The sequence below is a fragment of the Cydia splendana genome, chromosome 13 (genome assembly GCF_910591565.1).
Source record: "Cydia splendana chromosome 13, ilCydSple1.2, whole genome shotgun sequence".
Lineage (NCBI taxonomy): Eukaryota > Metazoa > Arthropoda > Insecta > Lepidoptera > Tortricidae > Cydia > Cydia splendana.
In genome coordinates, this window is record NC_085972.1 from 13,236,798 (window position 1) to 13,253,332 (window position 16,535).

The following is a 16,535-nucleotide window of genomic DNA, read 5'->3' on the forward strand; positions in this document are numbered from 1 at the left end:
CAACAGTATAGTTCTTATAGTTTCGGAAAAAAGTGGCTGTGACATACGGACGGACAGACAGACATGACGAATAAAAAAGTTACAAAAAAAGGGTTCCGTTTTTTGCCATTTGGCTACGGAACCCTAAAAATGTATACAATTTATACTAGGCTATCCCACATAATTTTGATTCTGTATTGTGTGTAATTGTTACAGGGATTTTCAGTGGAAGGTCAAGAGAACATTCAAGAAATCTTGTCCAAGCAGCTATATTTATGTCAGTGTCTTGCAGCATTGATGCTAGTTAGAACTGGCGGCCATTTTGTTGTTAAATTATTCGATGTGTTCACACCCTTCAGTGTGGGTTTGATTTACATCATGTACAGATGTTTCGATAAAGGTTTGTATCATATTAATGTATGTTTCTTTTTTTTGTTTTTGGACACAAACGGTAAGCATAGCTTCTAGCTACTAAAATCTATACAAAAAGTATGAACCAATATTGTCTTATGAGAGTTATGCGCAACGAGACCAGGCAGCAGGATAGGTTACTTTTGGGTGTTATTTTGGTGGACCATGTTTTATACTATACCCCGTATGCTCATGATTTAAAATGAAATACTGAGGCAGTAAACATAAATAAATAACAGTGGGCGCCGCGCGAGTCAAACCGGGGATCCGGCGGACCTCGTCGGCGATGGCGGGATAACTTGGACTCCTTTTTTGAGAGACTGGTCAGTTGTAGCTCAAAACCGGGACGAGTGGAAGAAGAGGGGGGAGGCCTTTGCCCTGCAGTGCGACACAATAGGCTCGTAATAATGCTATGAGTTTTTTAGGAATTTAAACAATCACGTTAATGTTTTAGTGTGCATCCACAAGCCTGTGACGTCCCGACCGGCGAATTCCGAAAGATATCTAATTTGTCTATGGAAGCGCCTGGGCACGCAATCGGCGGAGCATCACCTGTATACCGTCAACTCCATCTTGTGGGAGGGGCGAGATCGCGGCGACGACGACGTCGCGGAGCTCGTGCCTCTCAGTATCTTGCAGGAGGACACTGGCTTCTATGAGTACATGTATAAAAGTAATTGTCTGTAAGTATTAACTGGTCGCCTTAGCACAGTAAGGTCAGAAATCTAGTGCCCATCTTAGCCTTCTTTAGTACAGGGACCCAGAACCAATTGTTTTGTTTTTGAATTTCGAATCCTTAGTTATTCCATAAAAGAAGGTTATGAAAGGGTAGAGGTGCTGGCTCCAAAAGATGCATTTTTTGTAACTGTCTATCTGTAATGGACTAATGGCACAATCTCCTGTTCCATCCTCCCATTGGTCGATTACTCGTTTGAGCTCTGAAAATATTACTTGGTACTTCTGACCTTATTAACATAAAGTTATTCCTATAGACACTATATACAGGGTGATTGGAAATTCGCCATATTCCTTGAAAGGGGTTATTCTATGGGTCATTTGCAATGATTTAAGTCCAGTCAACCAGGGGTCAAAACTCATTGGTTTTCAAGTTATTTGAGTTTTTTGTTTAAAAAACCCGCGTTTCGACTAAAAAGTGGTAATTGTGAAAAAACTACTCAAATTTGGAATTAAAAAAAGCATTCATCTAATAGCCAATAAACTACTGATTACGTGAAATAAAAAAAAATGCCAAAACTCGAAAATTTTCCAAAAAAAAGGATTTGAAGTATTTTTTTGTAATTTTCCCAATACTGTAACATTTTAAGGCATTACTTAAAAAAAAGTATGACACTTTGCGTACTAAATACAGAAATAAGTTCCTCAGCTCCTCAGCTTTCCAAAAAAGTACGAATGTCGACATTTTCTCTTACACTTTTTGAAATAATAATAATAATAGCAGAGCAGGCGCACAGATTAATAAATAGTTACTACGTAACAGATACCTCATTCCCAAACAAAAGCAAAAATACCTACGCTATAATAGCCTACAGAACCTTAATAATAATAACTGCTGCTCAGGACAAGAAGAAATGTACCATAATTACGCGCACAAAGAGTCGAGACTGTGTTGCCCGCCGTTCGAGTCACGTGCCAACGCGTCATCGTAAGAATGCGCTAGGGTTGTAGCTACCTTACCTATGATGATTATTGTAATAAAACGAATGTTGCGAATCAAATATGTTTTAGTTTTAATATAATGATTTATAATTTTTTCACTTCTCGGAATTCTCTGTTATTAAAATTTTATAAGTAGTTGAAAATATCCTAAATCGCGTAAATAATTTTAATAAATATTCAGGAGCAAAGCAACGGACAATCAACGGTTTTTAAAAGTTGTAATACGGTGCTACCAGGCCGATTAATTATTACGTCGTCAAAATTATTTAAAAATACTTTTTCTAGCCCTTCAATATAATTATTAAACTTTCAGGTGGGACCTTTAGCCCGCCATAAAAAGATGAATTTTTATTATAGGCTTTTTCCTTTGTTTTTTTGACTTTTTCACCCATCTACTGCACAATAATTACGTGGTTTCGGCATTTCGAAGCATAAGCGCGGGAAACGCGCGGTGCACTGCGGTGCGGCCGCTGAGGCGGGCGTTCGGCGGCCCTCTGTCGGTTGTATCGTCGACGATACGCCGAGCGGTAGGCATATAGCGCGTGGCCTTGAGCGTGTGACGGAGGCCTGGCAGGCGGAAGACTTGACCTAGCGTACGTGACTATTAATCGGTTTGTTTGTGTCACTTCATTATCTCCATGGGCTTTATTTGTCCCTTAATCGGTTTGTTTATGTCATTTTAGCATCTTCTTGGGCTTTATTTGTCTTCGTTACCTTATCTTATCTTATTTTCTTGGGGTAGGGGTCACATCCTTGCCTTCGGTGACACAAACTAATTAATTAAGGGTCATTACGGTAATTAGTTTCTACGTAAGCATTTTTTTGTGTTCGGTACCTTATCTTACGTTATTTTCAAGGGGTGGGGGTGCTTTCCATGGAAAGAAAGTTGAAACTAAGTGACTGATTACTTACTGCACGAAGATTAAATAAGGCTCGGTTAGAGATGGGTAACTACCCGGGTAAATACCCGAGAGCGGGTATTTACCCGGTATATACCCGATATTTACCTACCCGCGGGTAAATACGCGGGTATTTTCGTTAATGTTACATGAAATGTATGTTCAAACTAATTACGAAAAGGTTGCTATGAGGTGAAGTTCGATTTTAACATATCAGTCCAATTATGAAAATCGTGTTAAATCATTCCCTGGCTTCCGGAACTGTTTTAAAACGCTTTTAATATACATTAGAAAGATGAAAATAAAGATTACTTATAAATTATAATAAAAAAAAATTGTGCAGTATCACAACTTGGGAAGCTCATAAGTCAAATATAGTTAGTTTTAGGACAAAAATGTATATAACCTTTTTTGTATGAAATTCTGTCTTCTTTAGTTTGTACATACAACACTTTTCGATATTAATGACAGATTCCAAGAAATATGAAAAAAATCACTTTTACCCCCCTCCCCCCAGCCACACCCCCCGCCGACCGAAGTTCGAATGTGTATTATCAACGTATAAGTACGTTAATGTACTCAAATTAAAAAAAATACTCTTATGACGGCCTTATTTTTAATATTTATCAAAATTGTACTAAAAATTCTTTAGTTACAACTGCAGGTTTCACTAAACCATTTCATTTTAAATGACACACAATAATTACAACCATTAACTCGGTTTATATCTCCACTTTAACACAAATCGACATGTGTAACAAGAAATGAATCTACCCGTCCATTTGGGTAGATACGGGTAAATACCGGGTAGATGGGTATTTACCTGGGTGGGTAAATTGGGTAAATACCCGCGGCCCATCTCTAGGCTCGGTTGGTCCCAACCCTACTCCATGGAAGGCACCCCCACCCCTTGAAAATAAGATAAGATAAGGACCGAAGATAAAAAATGCTTACGTAGAAACTAATTACCGTAATGACCCTTAATTAGTTAGTTTGTGTCACCGAAGGTAAGGATGTGACCCCTACCCCAAGAAAATAAGATAAGATAAGGTAAAGAAGACAAATAAAGCCCAAGAAGATACTAAAATTACATAAACGAACCGATTAAGGGACAAATAAAGCCCATGGAGATAATAAAGTGACATAAACAACCGATTAATGGTCACGTACGCTAGCTCAAATCTTCCGCCTGCTTTGCTATTATTATTATTATTTTAAAAAGTTTAAAGAACTGAGGAACTCATTTCTGTATTTTGTACGCAAAGTGACATACTTTTTTTTTAAGTAATGCCTTAAAATGTTACAGTATTGGGAAAATTACAAAAAAATTGTTACTTCAAATCCTTTTTTTTTGAAAATTTTGGTAAGTTTTGTCATTTTTTTTTTCACGTAATCAGTAGTTTATTGGCTATTAGATGAATGTTTTTATTAAATTCCAAATTTGAGTAGTTTTTTTCTCAATTACCACTTTTTAGTCGAAAGGCGGGTTTTTTAAACAAACAACTAAAAACTGAAATAACTTGAAAACCAATGAGTTTTGACCTCTGGTTGACTGGACTTAAATCATTGCAAATGACCTATAGAATAACCCCTTTCAAGGAATACGGCGAATTTCCAATCATCCTGTATACCATGTATTTAATGCCTTCTTCTTTGTCTATAGCATTGGTGAAAGGCAAATTAAAAATTTGCTAAAAATAGCAGAGTTTAGTAAGAACAAAGAACTTAAGGAAACTACGCAAGCTGAAATTAGAGAGGACTGTTTAAGATTGTGGAAAGTAAGTAAGTTAAAATTTGTGCTAATTTATTGTATTTGTACAAGATAATTTTAAAGACATAGTTTATAATTAGGTAAATAATATAACAACTTAAATAACATCGAACAGATTAGGTAGGATTTATTCATATTTCGCCAAGGGACACAGAAACATAGCGATGTATTGAAAATAATAAAACATAGAAGGAATCTTTCATTGTAATAAAGAATTGTAGCAAATGTTATGACCAGCGGACACAGCGACCATTGCAAATTTCCAAATCTCCCCACCGTTACGTGTAGGTACTGCAGTGTATGGGCCAAGTGCGAGTCGAACTCGCGCACGAAGGATTCCGTACCATTACACAAAAAACCGGGCAAGTGTGAGTCGGATTCGCGCACGAAGGGTAAAAAACGGCAAAAAAAACGGTCACCCATCCAAGTACTGACCCCGCCCGACGTTGCTTAAGACGAAACGGGAGCTGAGCTAAAAGTCAATTTTGAGATTTCAAGCTGAATATACCCGTCGCTCTGACGGGGCGTGAGAGACTGTATTTGTGTGTGTAATGCACGCACACAGATGCGTACGCTTGCACCCGCGCGCGCCTCATTGCCGACAATTTGCAATGTCATTTTTCGTGCGTTACTGCCACGAGGCGTTCACTTATTACTTACTGTGTTGCGATTGAATTTTTTGACCCGGCTTACGTTTACGGAACTCGATAATCTTTCTACTACTGTGACTTGGCTTTGTTTACTTGACTTTGCTGATCAGCTTATTGTTTTGGACTCCGTGAGTTGTGGTCAGGGTTGGGCAAAATACTGGCTTCCACGTATTTCAAATACAAATTACAAAATACATTAGATCAATAGTTATTTTAAAATGAATTTTAATCGTTTCTTTTAATATACTGAGATCAAAATTTAATAAAGTAACATCATGCGCAAAGTCTGGAGGATTTTTTGATACCTTATCAAATCGTTATAATATTAAAATCGTAAAAATAGTTGGTAATCTCTGATTTAACGAAAGTCCGGCATATGACGGACTTGCCTTGAACATAATAGACGGACTTTCCAACTTAGTCAAATTTTAATATGATAAATTGTGGAACGTATAATTACAAAACTAAGCTAATTTCTGATATTTTAAAACTAGAATAAAGACAGCTGGTTCTTATGCTACCTACGTAGTTACTTTCTGATGCACAATCTTTTCAAAAACTATTTTTAACAATGTTTTTTCGACCGGCTGTCGCACTATGACTTCGAGTTCAAAACACGAAATGACTTATTGAGGCGGATTGCTCTGAAGTTAGTTGTCACAGCGCCATCTGTTTTACAGAGACGGAACTAGCGCGAAAAACTGGTTAATCGACTGGACTCCAAAGTCGCATACGCCTTCAAATTCAAAAGTTATAACGTGTTGACGGACTTGCCTTGTAGACGGACTTACCCACAGTGACCTTACCTTTAAATTTTTTTGTTTAGTCATTTAGTTTTTTTAACGAATATCCTTTCCTAAAAACTTATAGGGTCATTGCGCTAGTTTTCGTCCAGCTCTAGTTTTCGTCCAGCTCTAGTTTTCGTCCAGCTCTAGTTTTCGTCCACTTGACGAAATTTGAATATAAACCTACATTGCTGCACAAATTTGGACTGATTTCAATCCTTAATGCCGAAACAATATATACAGGCTGACCTTAGCCATTGGACTAACCCTGAAATCCCACGTACGGTTACTTCTCAGTAATGCTCTAACGGTAATATTTTTTTAATTAGAACAAAAGATAAAAAAATAAATTATCAAACAAAAGTTATTTCCAATAATCGACAACAAAAAGAAACATACTGTATTAATCATTGGCAGTGCTTTTGACAATTTGTTTGAAAATGTGCGGCAATGATGCCATTTGTCAAAAGACAGAATCTTATTAATGTCATAAATAAAAAAGATAATCAAAACGGTCGAAGAAGGTTTCATACTATTTATTACCTCAGGAGCTACTAACACATACAGGCTGCTCCAAAGTAAAAAAAACGTAATTTGTTAATTTCTTCGTAACCGCTACACCGATTGTTATGATACTTTGTATACTGGTTCTAAATACCCTAATGCATATATACATTTCGGCTTTGTCCAATGGCTAGAACAACCTGTATATATGTCTACATATCAAAATTATATTTCGCAAGTAGTACATTAAAAATGAAATATATTATTTGCTAATCTGTCAAGTGGTCTAAAACTAGAGCATGGACGGAAACTACTGCAATGACCCTATACCCTGGCTGTTGACGAAAAGTTCCGCGCAGAATAGCTCGCGCATTGTATTTGCCCTCGTACAAGTCGTACATTATATTTAAATAAACGTTCCATTTTAGGATTATAGAATTTAATAAAATGTATTTTGTAGAAATGTATTTTGATGCTTGAAGTATTTGAAATACAAAATACAAAATACATGTGAGTGCAGTATTTGAAATACCAAATACAAAATACTTTTCCAGGTAGTATTTGAAATACAAATACAAAATACAAAAATGTATTTCAAATACGTATTTCAAATACATGTAATTGAAATACTGCCCAACCCTGGTTGTGGTTACCTATTGGACCGCACGCAATTCATCTACCTTTATTCAAGTAAGTACCTATACCTTTTGTTATACCTACGTGTTGTTTACAAAACTTCTGGTTATAATATTACAATAATTATGACATTTGTGTTGTACGTAGGGTACCTACTTATGATACTTACTTATAAAGAATTCATGATAACGTCATGTTGAGCCATTTAGGGTTCTAGCTAAATTGGACATTCCATAGAGCACGAGTAAGTATGGAACAACCAATTCAGCTAGGACCCTAAATTGCTCGACAATTACGAAGCGTGCCTGTAGGTACCTAAAAATTTTGTTAACCCATTTTAACCATGCAATAAAATATTTTTGATTTTGATTTCTAATTTGAAATATTAGAATCAAAAAGTTCATAATAGATTGTATATCATAACTACAAAAATGTGTTCCCTACTCTCAACCCAAAACCCCTTGTATCTTAGGATCTAGATATTTTCACACAAGACGGTTTATCGATAACTTCTTACATCACTAGATTATCGACATTAAATGTCGACTATTGCCCATCACTTTTCTGGCTGTGTACGTATTTAGAAACTTGACTCCGCCCCTAAAATAAGTGCGATAGGGACAACTGCAGCTGAGGCGAAAAATCCTGCGTAAAAATGACAAAAATTGAGGTTTCGTAGTCCTCTTTTTCCTCCCCCAAAACTTAACCAATCGTAACCAAATTTGGAAATCTAAATGATTATGAAATTATCTGTGTCGGACCGTTTTGCTTTTTTGGCTAATTGATATCAGTTTTGAATACCACGCCTCTCATTGCGGCATAGTCTATTAGGCCATTTTGGCCGTTTTTGAAGGGCTCTAGCGCCTTAAAAAACAAAAATATCAAAAAAAGCAAAACGGTCCGACACAGATATTGACAATATTAATCTGTGTTGAAAAAATCATTGCTCTAGCTTCAAAAACCACGGAGGAAAACGAGGACTACGTTTGTATGGCGGAATGACCACTCCTGTTGGCTCTTAACTTCGGTCAAAAAGCACGTTAGTTGTATGGGAGCCCCACTTAAATCTTTATTTTATTCTGTTTTTAGTATTTGTTGTTATAGCGGCAACAGAAATACATCATCTGTGAAAAATTTCAACTGTCTAGCTATCAGTAGCGGCGGCTTCATACAACCCGATTCCCACCGGCTTGCCTAAAATATATTGCTACATATATATCCATAATGAAAACACTACGTATTACCTTGGTATCGATAACACGATTTACTAAAGCTTCACTATTGATTAAATTTCAACTAATCATAGCGGGCGCGCGGGCAACTAAGTTTAAGCTTGAATATTCATTCATGAGCCACCACACACATACGAAAACTCACGCACACGCTCACAAAGTTCGCTAAAGAAAGTCCGCGTATTTACGCTTCAAAATAACACGGTTTTGTATCGAGTTATTCATTTAAATAAAAACCTTAAACGTAACAATATAAGGTTTATATTGGAAAAATGCACGCACACAGTCAAAGTCCGCGAGTGGCGCAAGTATTCACTTGCTGCTTCATTTGAATTTAAACCTTAAATACAAAAAGGTAAGATTTATATTGGACTGTAATGTTTCACAATTTTGAATCGAGTCGCGTTTGCCGCTCGTGTGGTTAATGTTGCCATACCAACATTGAATTGAATTAATGGGTAAAATTTTATTGTATTTTGCTATCATTAAGGCGACGGTAGCGGTGGGTAAAATTTCAGATTCTGTCAATTTACCCCATTTCACACACAAGCGCACTTCACGCACACTACCTCACTTTACTGGGACAGGTCAGTGACCCCATCATGTTTTTTTTAAAGATTGGACTTTTAGTTTAGTATTGACCACTAGCCTCCTTTGAGGGTAAAAGCGTTCCATTGAAAGATGAAAGAGAAACAATGCATTTAATCTTGCTTTCCTTGTCTGTTCATGTCACACGTGACGTACTTACATATTTAATTAATTTGATTGTTGACTGTTTTACTACCTAATATTGCTTTGTCGAGATACGCGTTTTGTACAATTAAAGCGAATAAAACAAGATGTCATTAAGTCAGATGTAAAATGTTATTTACTACTCTATACGGTTTTTCATAAGGTGCAAAATCCATTCAATAGGAATTTAAATAAATAAAGTTTCAGCAGGGTGGCAATTCCATTTTGGCGGATAAAGCGAAACAGAATAGTTCTATCGAACCTACTTACAAATTTTCACGAGAATCAGTTGAGAAATGTGATCTGCAAAGGAGAACATACAAAAGCATTTTTGCCCAAGCTGAAACGGAGACCTTTGCTAACGCTCGGCCAATGATGGTTTAGGTACACCTATAAAAAATGGTTGTCCCTGCTGTAATTTTAATATCTTTATATTTCAACGGTATAGTTTTGCCTTCAAAAATAATCGGTATCGCTAAACAATAGCGGTACCTTACTACTTATACGTTCACGAAATCGGTATCTGCATAACTTGATTGTTAGTAAACTAACCTGAAAAATAATCTCAAAACGACCGAAACATTTATTTACAGTCACCTGCAATAATAATTATGTTACGTCATTAGCGCCAACTTTGCCTCCAGGGAAACTTTGCCCAAAACGACAATTTTAAACAAATTCGTTAATGTAGAAAAAATTATAATAGTTATGGCCACCCTGCTATTTTTAGTAGAAAATAGGTTATATTTCTGACAAAACTATATACCAAACTTGTGCATAACTTGACTTGGGAATTTAGAGTTTGAGCGAGTTGTCTAATATAGGGTATATTTCGGCGGGCAAAAAATTGATAAATAATGAATGCAAGTAGAAAAAATTGAGAACCCTTTGACAAATATTTCCGGGTTTGAGTTATAAGTTATAACACATGAAGCATAGATTATGTCTATTGAGATTTAAACTAAAAAGGCCTAAATACACAAAAGTTTTAGCGGTGGGCAAAGTAATCCGGTAATTTGGCATCTATACCAACATTGCCCACCACCAAAAACGGATTAGGGTTGTCACTTTCATCTAATTTACCCAACTTCGCAAGTAAAAGAAGGTTATGTTTGTACACTAAAATAAATTTATAAATATATACTGTATTTAATTTGTCTTATTATCCTTTATTTAGATGTTTTATCCCGTTAACGAATGAAAAACACAACAAAAATCATATTTTTGGCCATTAAACTATTGTAACAGATTTTCTCAAAAGTGACAATCCTAGCCTTTGTAAAATGCTTAGGCGAGCCTTATTTGGAAATGGGCAAAAACGGGTAGGCAACATTGCCCAGCAAATTTATTTTAAAGTTTTTACACTTATCGCTAAGTTATTAACATGGAATGGTAGGATTGCCCAAAACCTTTAAGTGATCCTTAGACATCATCATCATACGAGCTGTATTTGAATACCAAATTGACGTGGGCAATGTTGGCGAAAACCCCGGATATCTTTGCCCGCCCTCTAAAACGCAAAAAAATGAGTAAAAACACGATAAAAAATATTTTTTTTTCAAATAAACTGATGCGTTTGATCACAATGGACGTGCTGAGCAAAAAAAGTCATATGATGTGATGTTTTTTGAGAAATTCGTTTTAAAAAATAAGCGGGCAAAGTTGGTGATAATGACGGTACCTACTTTTCGAAGGCCGCAAAAATATGTGACATGGTCTTATGGTTCTACAAATAAGATCGTGTCAGATATTTTTGCGGCCTTCATTGTGTAACATAAATTGCAGGCGACTGTGGGTGGATTTCAAAATCCAGCGAAAACTTATGGTTCGGTCTTTATAAAAAAAACTAGTAGGTTGTGCGAGTTGCAACTTTTTTATATGTTTTTAAGAACTATTATCTTCATGTTCCTTCAATTACCATCTCCAATAACTTAATAGTTTTTTTTATATAAAATGTTTTATGTGTCTAAAATCATCACCGTCGACCGGAAAAATCTGAACCTTTTTGTTTGTAGTGAAAATTATAGCATACCTATCGTACGATTGCGATTTTTCTTTTACTTATATCTTTTCCATGTTGTTGTTTAACACATGAAAAAATATGCAACAATTCCTTCACCGAGAAAGTACATTTAAAAATATTTAAAATTTTGTCACGAATATTCGTCAACACCGTCATGGTAATGTCAATGTGAGCTTATCTCGGTGTATGAACAACGAAATACCGCTAAAGGTCCTTGCCCTATTTTTCACTTTAGTATAGAATGCCAAAAATGATTTCACTATAAAGTCACATCACTGAATCGTGAGAAATATTACGAACAAATTTGTAAAACGTAGTTTGTCACAACAGAGCATCATCACCGTTATGCTTTGGTTTAAAAAAGTTACAAATGATATATTAGAAATAATTACTGAAATGAATGGCAAACTACATGAAGTTTATTGTGTAGCATAGACATTAACTACTATTATTCGTATTCTAGAAATAAAAACAAGAAACTCTCAAATCGTCAACACCATACCCATCATCACCGGGAAAAAATGACGACCGGTGATGATTTCATGTGTATGGTGATGACGGTTCTCAGAAACTTTTCTAGTTATTTTGCTATAATTCATTATGAAATTAAGCTGTATGTTTGAAAAACGTTCTCTATGTCTTCTAACACTATATAATGTCTACCTTATAAATGTAGAATAAATGTAGAAGAAGATATAACTATTTCTTTCACACTAGAGGATGCTTAGTTTTTAATTAACATTTTGACTGAAGTAGGCAAAATTTAGGTCATTTAGAACTTAGAACATACAAATGTTTTTTTTTATAATCTAATAATGTAAATCGTGCAACTTAGAGTCTGTAATTGCATGTTAGTCGTGTTAAAACAAAATATTTAAACAAGCAACATATATTAAGTTTTAAGCGACCATAGGCTACGGTACTGGCTAACTATCGTGATGGCTTTATGTTTCTTGATAATATTATATTAATTGATGTATAAAATTACAGCAATTAATAATTATACCATTGGGTAGTCACCGGACCCAATACCTAACATTTTGTAACTTATGACATGCATTACAAGTAGGGGTCTTGCAACTTATAAAACACTGATTATATATTATAATGTTTAGCTATTAAACAACATATATATGGATTTAAATCATTATAGCTATTTTTAAAGTTAATTAATAAAACAACAAAAATACAAACTTGTGCAATGAATCAAACTATCAAAAAAAAGTAATATATCATAAAAATTAAGCTCATTGGTAAGCCAGTAATTTTATAATATGACATAAATACCAAGTTATGCAGTAGATAAAAGAAGATGCGGGTTTAAACTGATAATAAGAGTACAATATTGTTAATATGATTTAACATTAAAAAAACACAAAAAAAATAAATGAATACATAAATTGCCTATTTCGGAACATAAATTATTTAAAATTATACAATAAAAATACTTGTTATATATTTATTTATATGAATAAAATCTATTTTTTATAATTTTCTAAAAATAATTTATGTAGCTAGTCTTATGTTCAAAAACATGTTATTTGTAATGTTTATTAAAGTTCTAAAGTCTTACAATTAAAAAAAGTTTTTGTTTTTTTAATACGTTTTTAATACATATGTAAATTAGTTCCCAAATCGTCATTACCGTACATGCAGTGTCATTACCGTCTATAAAAGAGTCATTACCATACCATGGTTGTCATCACCATCTTGCGTTTTTATTTTCCGAAAGCGATAACTTCAAATATAAGCCACAAATGATTGTATAAATACCATACATATCCTCAATATACAGCCCCCCATTACTTTACCCAGCTAGAATCGTGTTAAATTAAACATTAAAAAAAAATATTTTTTTGTATGGTGAAATTTTTTGTGCTGAAATCCACCCCTGTACATTTGGAATAATTATTTTATTTAGTTTCAACGAAAGTTTCAAGTTTAGTACGAAAATACTTCAGATATGCAATATGCACAAAATGTAGACCTAATAGAAATAAAACATTGCTTTTTATAGGTAATTTATAAAACATTCGATACATAGGTATACATAACAATAACTAGAGCGCTATTGGCCTGTAAGCTTCATCTCGGTCTCCAAAGCCGCAAAAACTCGCTAGTACTTAGTGCTGGTCTAGCCGTTATTTTTTCTTGAAGATTTTCAGAGAACAGCACGTACACGCATTATACATATAGACGGAACGAACCGCATAATCATTATCATTTATTCGTCGCAATCCATGGTATTACAGATCTAGGTACAAGACTTTCAGGTATTACTTATACGAATTACATAACTCTTCCTGTTAATAGGCATTATTTTAAGATAAAAGTTCTATAATATAATACAAGATTACAATTGTCATCAAAATTCATTGACGTACAGAAGTCAAATACGTTTTTAAACTGACGCAAAATGATACCAGCATAATAAAAATTGATCCCAATCAGTAAAGATGAGTCTTTAAACTTTTTTCATTTTAAGCGAGTTTTGAAGGAACATAATACTTAAATTCGACTGTAATCGTATTGTTTTAAGATAGTTTACTGCGGTTTTCAACCATTATAACAGCAAATCAAATTTAAATGAGACGCGAGCTGATATTTATGTACCCTATTTTTTGAAATACAATTTATCTACTGGTATACTTTCTCGTGTGCGTATATGATTTAATGTCAATATAATTGTCAAAAGCAAGAAAATCAAGCTGTCATTTTCATTTGAAGAAGTACACGTGTGCTCCGGTGTAGCCCCAACGGGCATCTGACTTGAAGAAGAATTTTGAGTGATGTCGTCAATGTATGGAAATTGTTCGAAAGTTTACATTTGAGATTGAATTTCTGTGTTGTCTTTGTGAGTAAAAATATAAATCGATAATAAATTGGTAGCTGGATTATCTAGCTTTCAGAATCATACAATAATTCAATTACTGTCAAAGACAAAATTGTTTTGCTTCCGTCTCAAACGGAACTCCATATTTTGATTTTTTGATACTTTTAGTGTCGATTTGTAGAGAATAACAGCAAATTAAAAATACAATGGCATGAAGAGTCGGTACACGGTTTCTTCGTGAACAAATTTACGTGTAATTTAATGCAATTATTAAACATTTATTGAACAAATTATGGTTACAAAGTGAGGTCTAAATCGAAAACGTCATATACCGGCCCCTTAATACCAAATTTTCAAAAAACCTTTAAAAAAAGAAATTTTATTACAAAATCCAAGAATATTATGGAGTCGCAAGTTTAGTTAAGGTAATTTGATAACGAGGGTTTCTTCAAAGAAAGTACTGTTTATAAATTTGTAGTAATAGGTTTTGGAAGTCGTGGGTGAAAATGGAATAATATTATGACAACACACAATTCCGGTTGTTGCCAAGATTTGTTGTTATTGTTGTTTTTATTAGAGTTTTATAGGTTTTAATGAGATTTTACTTAGTTTTGTGCATATATTTATATATAAAGACTAAAGCAGTGAATTTTTGAGTGTTATAAGTGTTCCGTATTGTTCGTGCAGGTGTTTCAAGGTCAGTCCTTGTTTTTAACAAGCTTTTATTAGGTCGACCTGTATGTAACTATGTAATGGAATCTAAGGTAACTAATTTAACCATCTTCCAAGGATCGTAGCGTCATGAAAATTGGCAGCTGTATGTAGTTCTGATGACAATACAATAATATGATACTGTCGAACTGATCTGATGATGGAGACAGGAGGTCGCCATAAGAACTCTGTGATGAAACAACGCAACCTAATTGTGTTAGGGGTTTTTAGAATTGTCTCGATGAGTATTAGTTGTCTGTCGTAAGAACAGTATAGTCAGCGATAAAAGCTTGTACCAAAAATGAAATTTTTGCATAAAACTTATTAGTTAGGATTGTTAGGAATTTAGGAGTAGGAATCCGCTTTTGTCATACTCGACATACACTGTTCATGTGACGTCAGTGATGACAAGTATGGCAAAGGTGGTTATACACTAACTGCAAAAGAACGCACCCAAGGACACACCTAGCGCTTTACTTTACCTTCGCTTATCATGAAAAAATAAGTACATAATGTAGGTGTTTAATGTAGGTGTTTTTTTTTGCTCCGAGTTGTCTAGCGAAAAATTCCACGCGCCGCCACTGCTAGCTATCACGGTTCGTGAGATACAGCCTGGTGACAGACGGACGGACGGACGGACGGACGGACAGCGGAGTCTTAGTAATAGGGTCCCGTTTTACCCTTTGGGTACGGAACCCTAAAAACGGCAAATATATCGCGTTTGTTGTATATTAGGAGCCCCACTTAAATATTTATTATATTCTGTTTTTAGTATTTGTTGTTATAGCGGCAACAGAAGTACACCGTCTGTGAAAATTTCAACTGCCTAATAGATATCACGGTTCATGAGATACAGCCTGGTGACGACAGACAGACAGACAGACAGACAGACGGACAGCGGAGTCTTAGTAATAGGGTCCCGTTTTTACCCTTTGGGTACGGAACCCAAAAAAAGGCGCAAAGAATATTTTTTTTAAATATGAATACACCAAGTCGTTGGCAAGTCTTTCGTCATCCGGTAAGTACTGATGGACGTTGTGGGTGGAGGAAGCTCATAAAGGTTCATTATCGTAACTCATTTGGACAAACTCGGTCTGAAAAAGTTGAGTCACTAGCAACTTACAAAAAGAAGTGTGGAAACCCACCAAAAATGTTTTCATGTACATAAAATGTTGCAAAGACGAGACCATATGGTATGGCTCGCACTGTCAAAAAGTTATCAGATCTCATATATAGCCAAGCTTCTAACTCTACACGCCCGTAACTCTACAAACCCTGACTTCTCAAACTCACCTTAGTCAAAATTTTGGCATTTCATACAGGTGTCTACAGTGCGTTGCAAAGTAAACGTTTTTTTTTTAACTCATAATTACAGGGATCATAAAATTGTCTAAGGTACGATTTCTCCTCTCCAGTTGCCTGACAAATTGCGGACACAGACCGAGAGGCTGGGCCCTGAAGAAACTCTCACAAGTATTCTAGCGTTGATGAAAAAGCGACCAAAAGAAGCACACAGTTCGCATGCGTTCAAGAGTGCAGTACTAAATAAACCACCACATTTGTTGGAGGAATCATCTGATCTAGATACTTTTAAGAATGTCTATGATTGGCATTTTTACTTTTTAAGCAATGGAAAAAATAGCCCGGACCTTAAGTTTTTTATAGGTAAGACTTAGAAGACTTTTAATTACT

At 35.0% G+C, this 16,535-nt stretch overlaps 1 protein-coding gene across 1 annotated transcript in view; it reads left to right on the top strand.

Annotated features, from left to right (window-relative positions):
• Window positions 1-16,535, top strand: part of LOC134796124 (cap-specific mRNA (nucleoside-2'-O-)-methyltransferase 1) — a 32,038-nt gene that overhangs the window by 5,210 nt on the left and 10,293 nt on the right. The window contains exons 7-10 of the mRNA XM_063768090.1: window positions 196-379; window positions 845-1,073; window positions 4,630-4,744; window positions 16,259-16,508. Coding sequence (XP_063624160.1) covers window positions 196-379; window positions 845-1,073; window positions 4,630-4,744; window positions 16,259-16,508 — 778 coding nt within the window. The remainder of the gene's footprint in view (window positions 1-195; window positions 380-844; window positions 1,074-4,629; window positions 4,745-16,258; window positions 16,509-16,535) is intronic.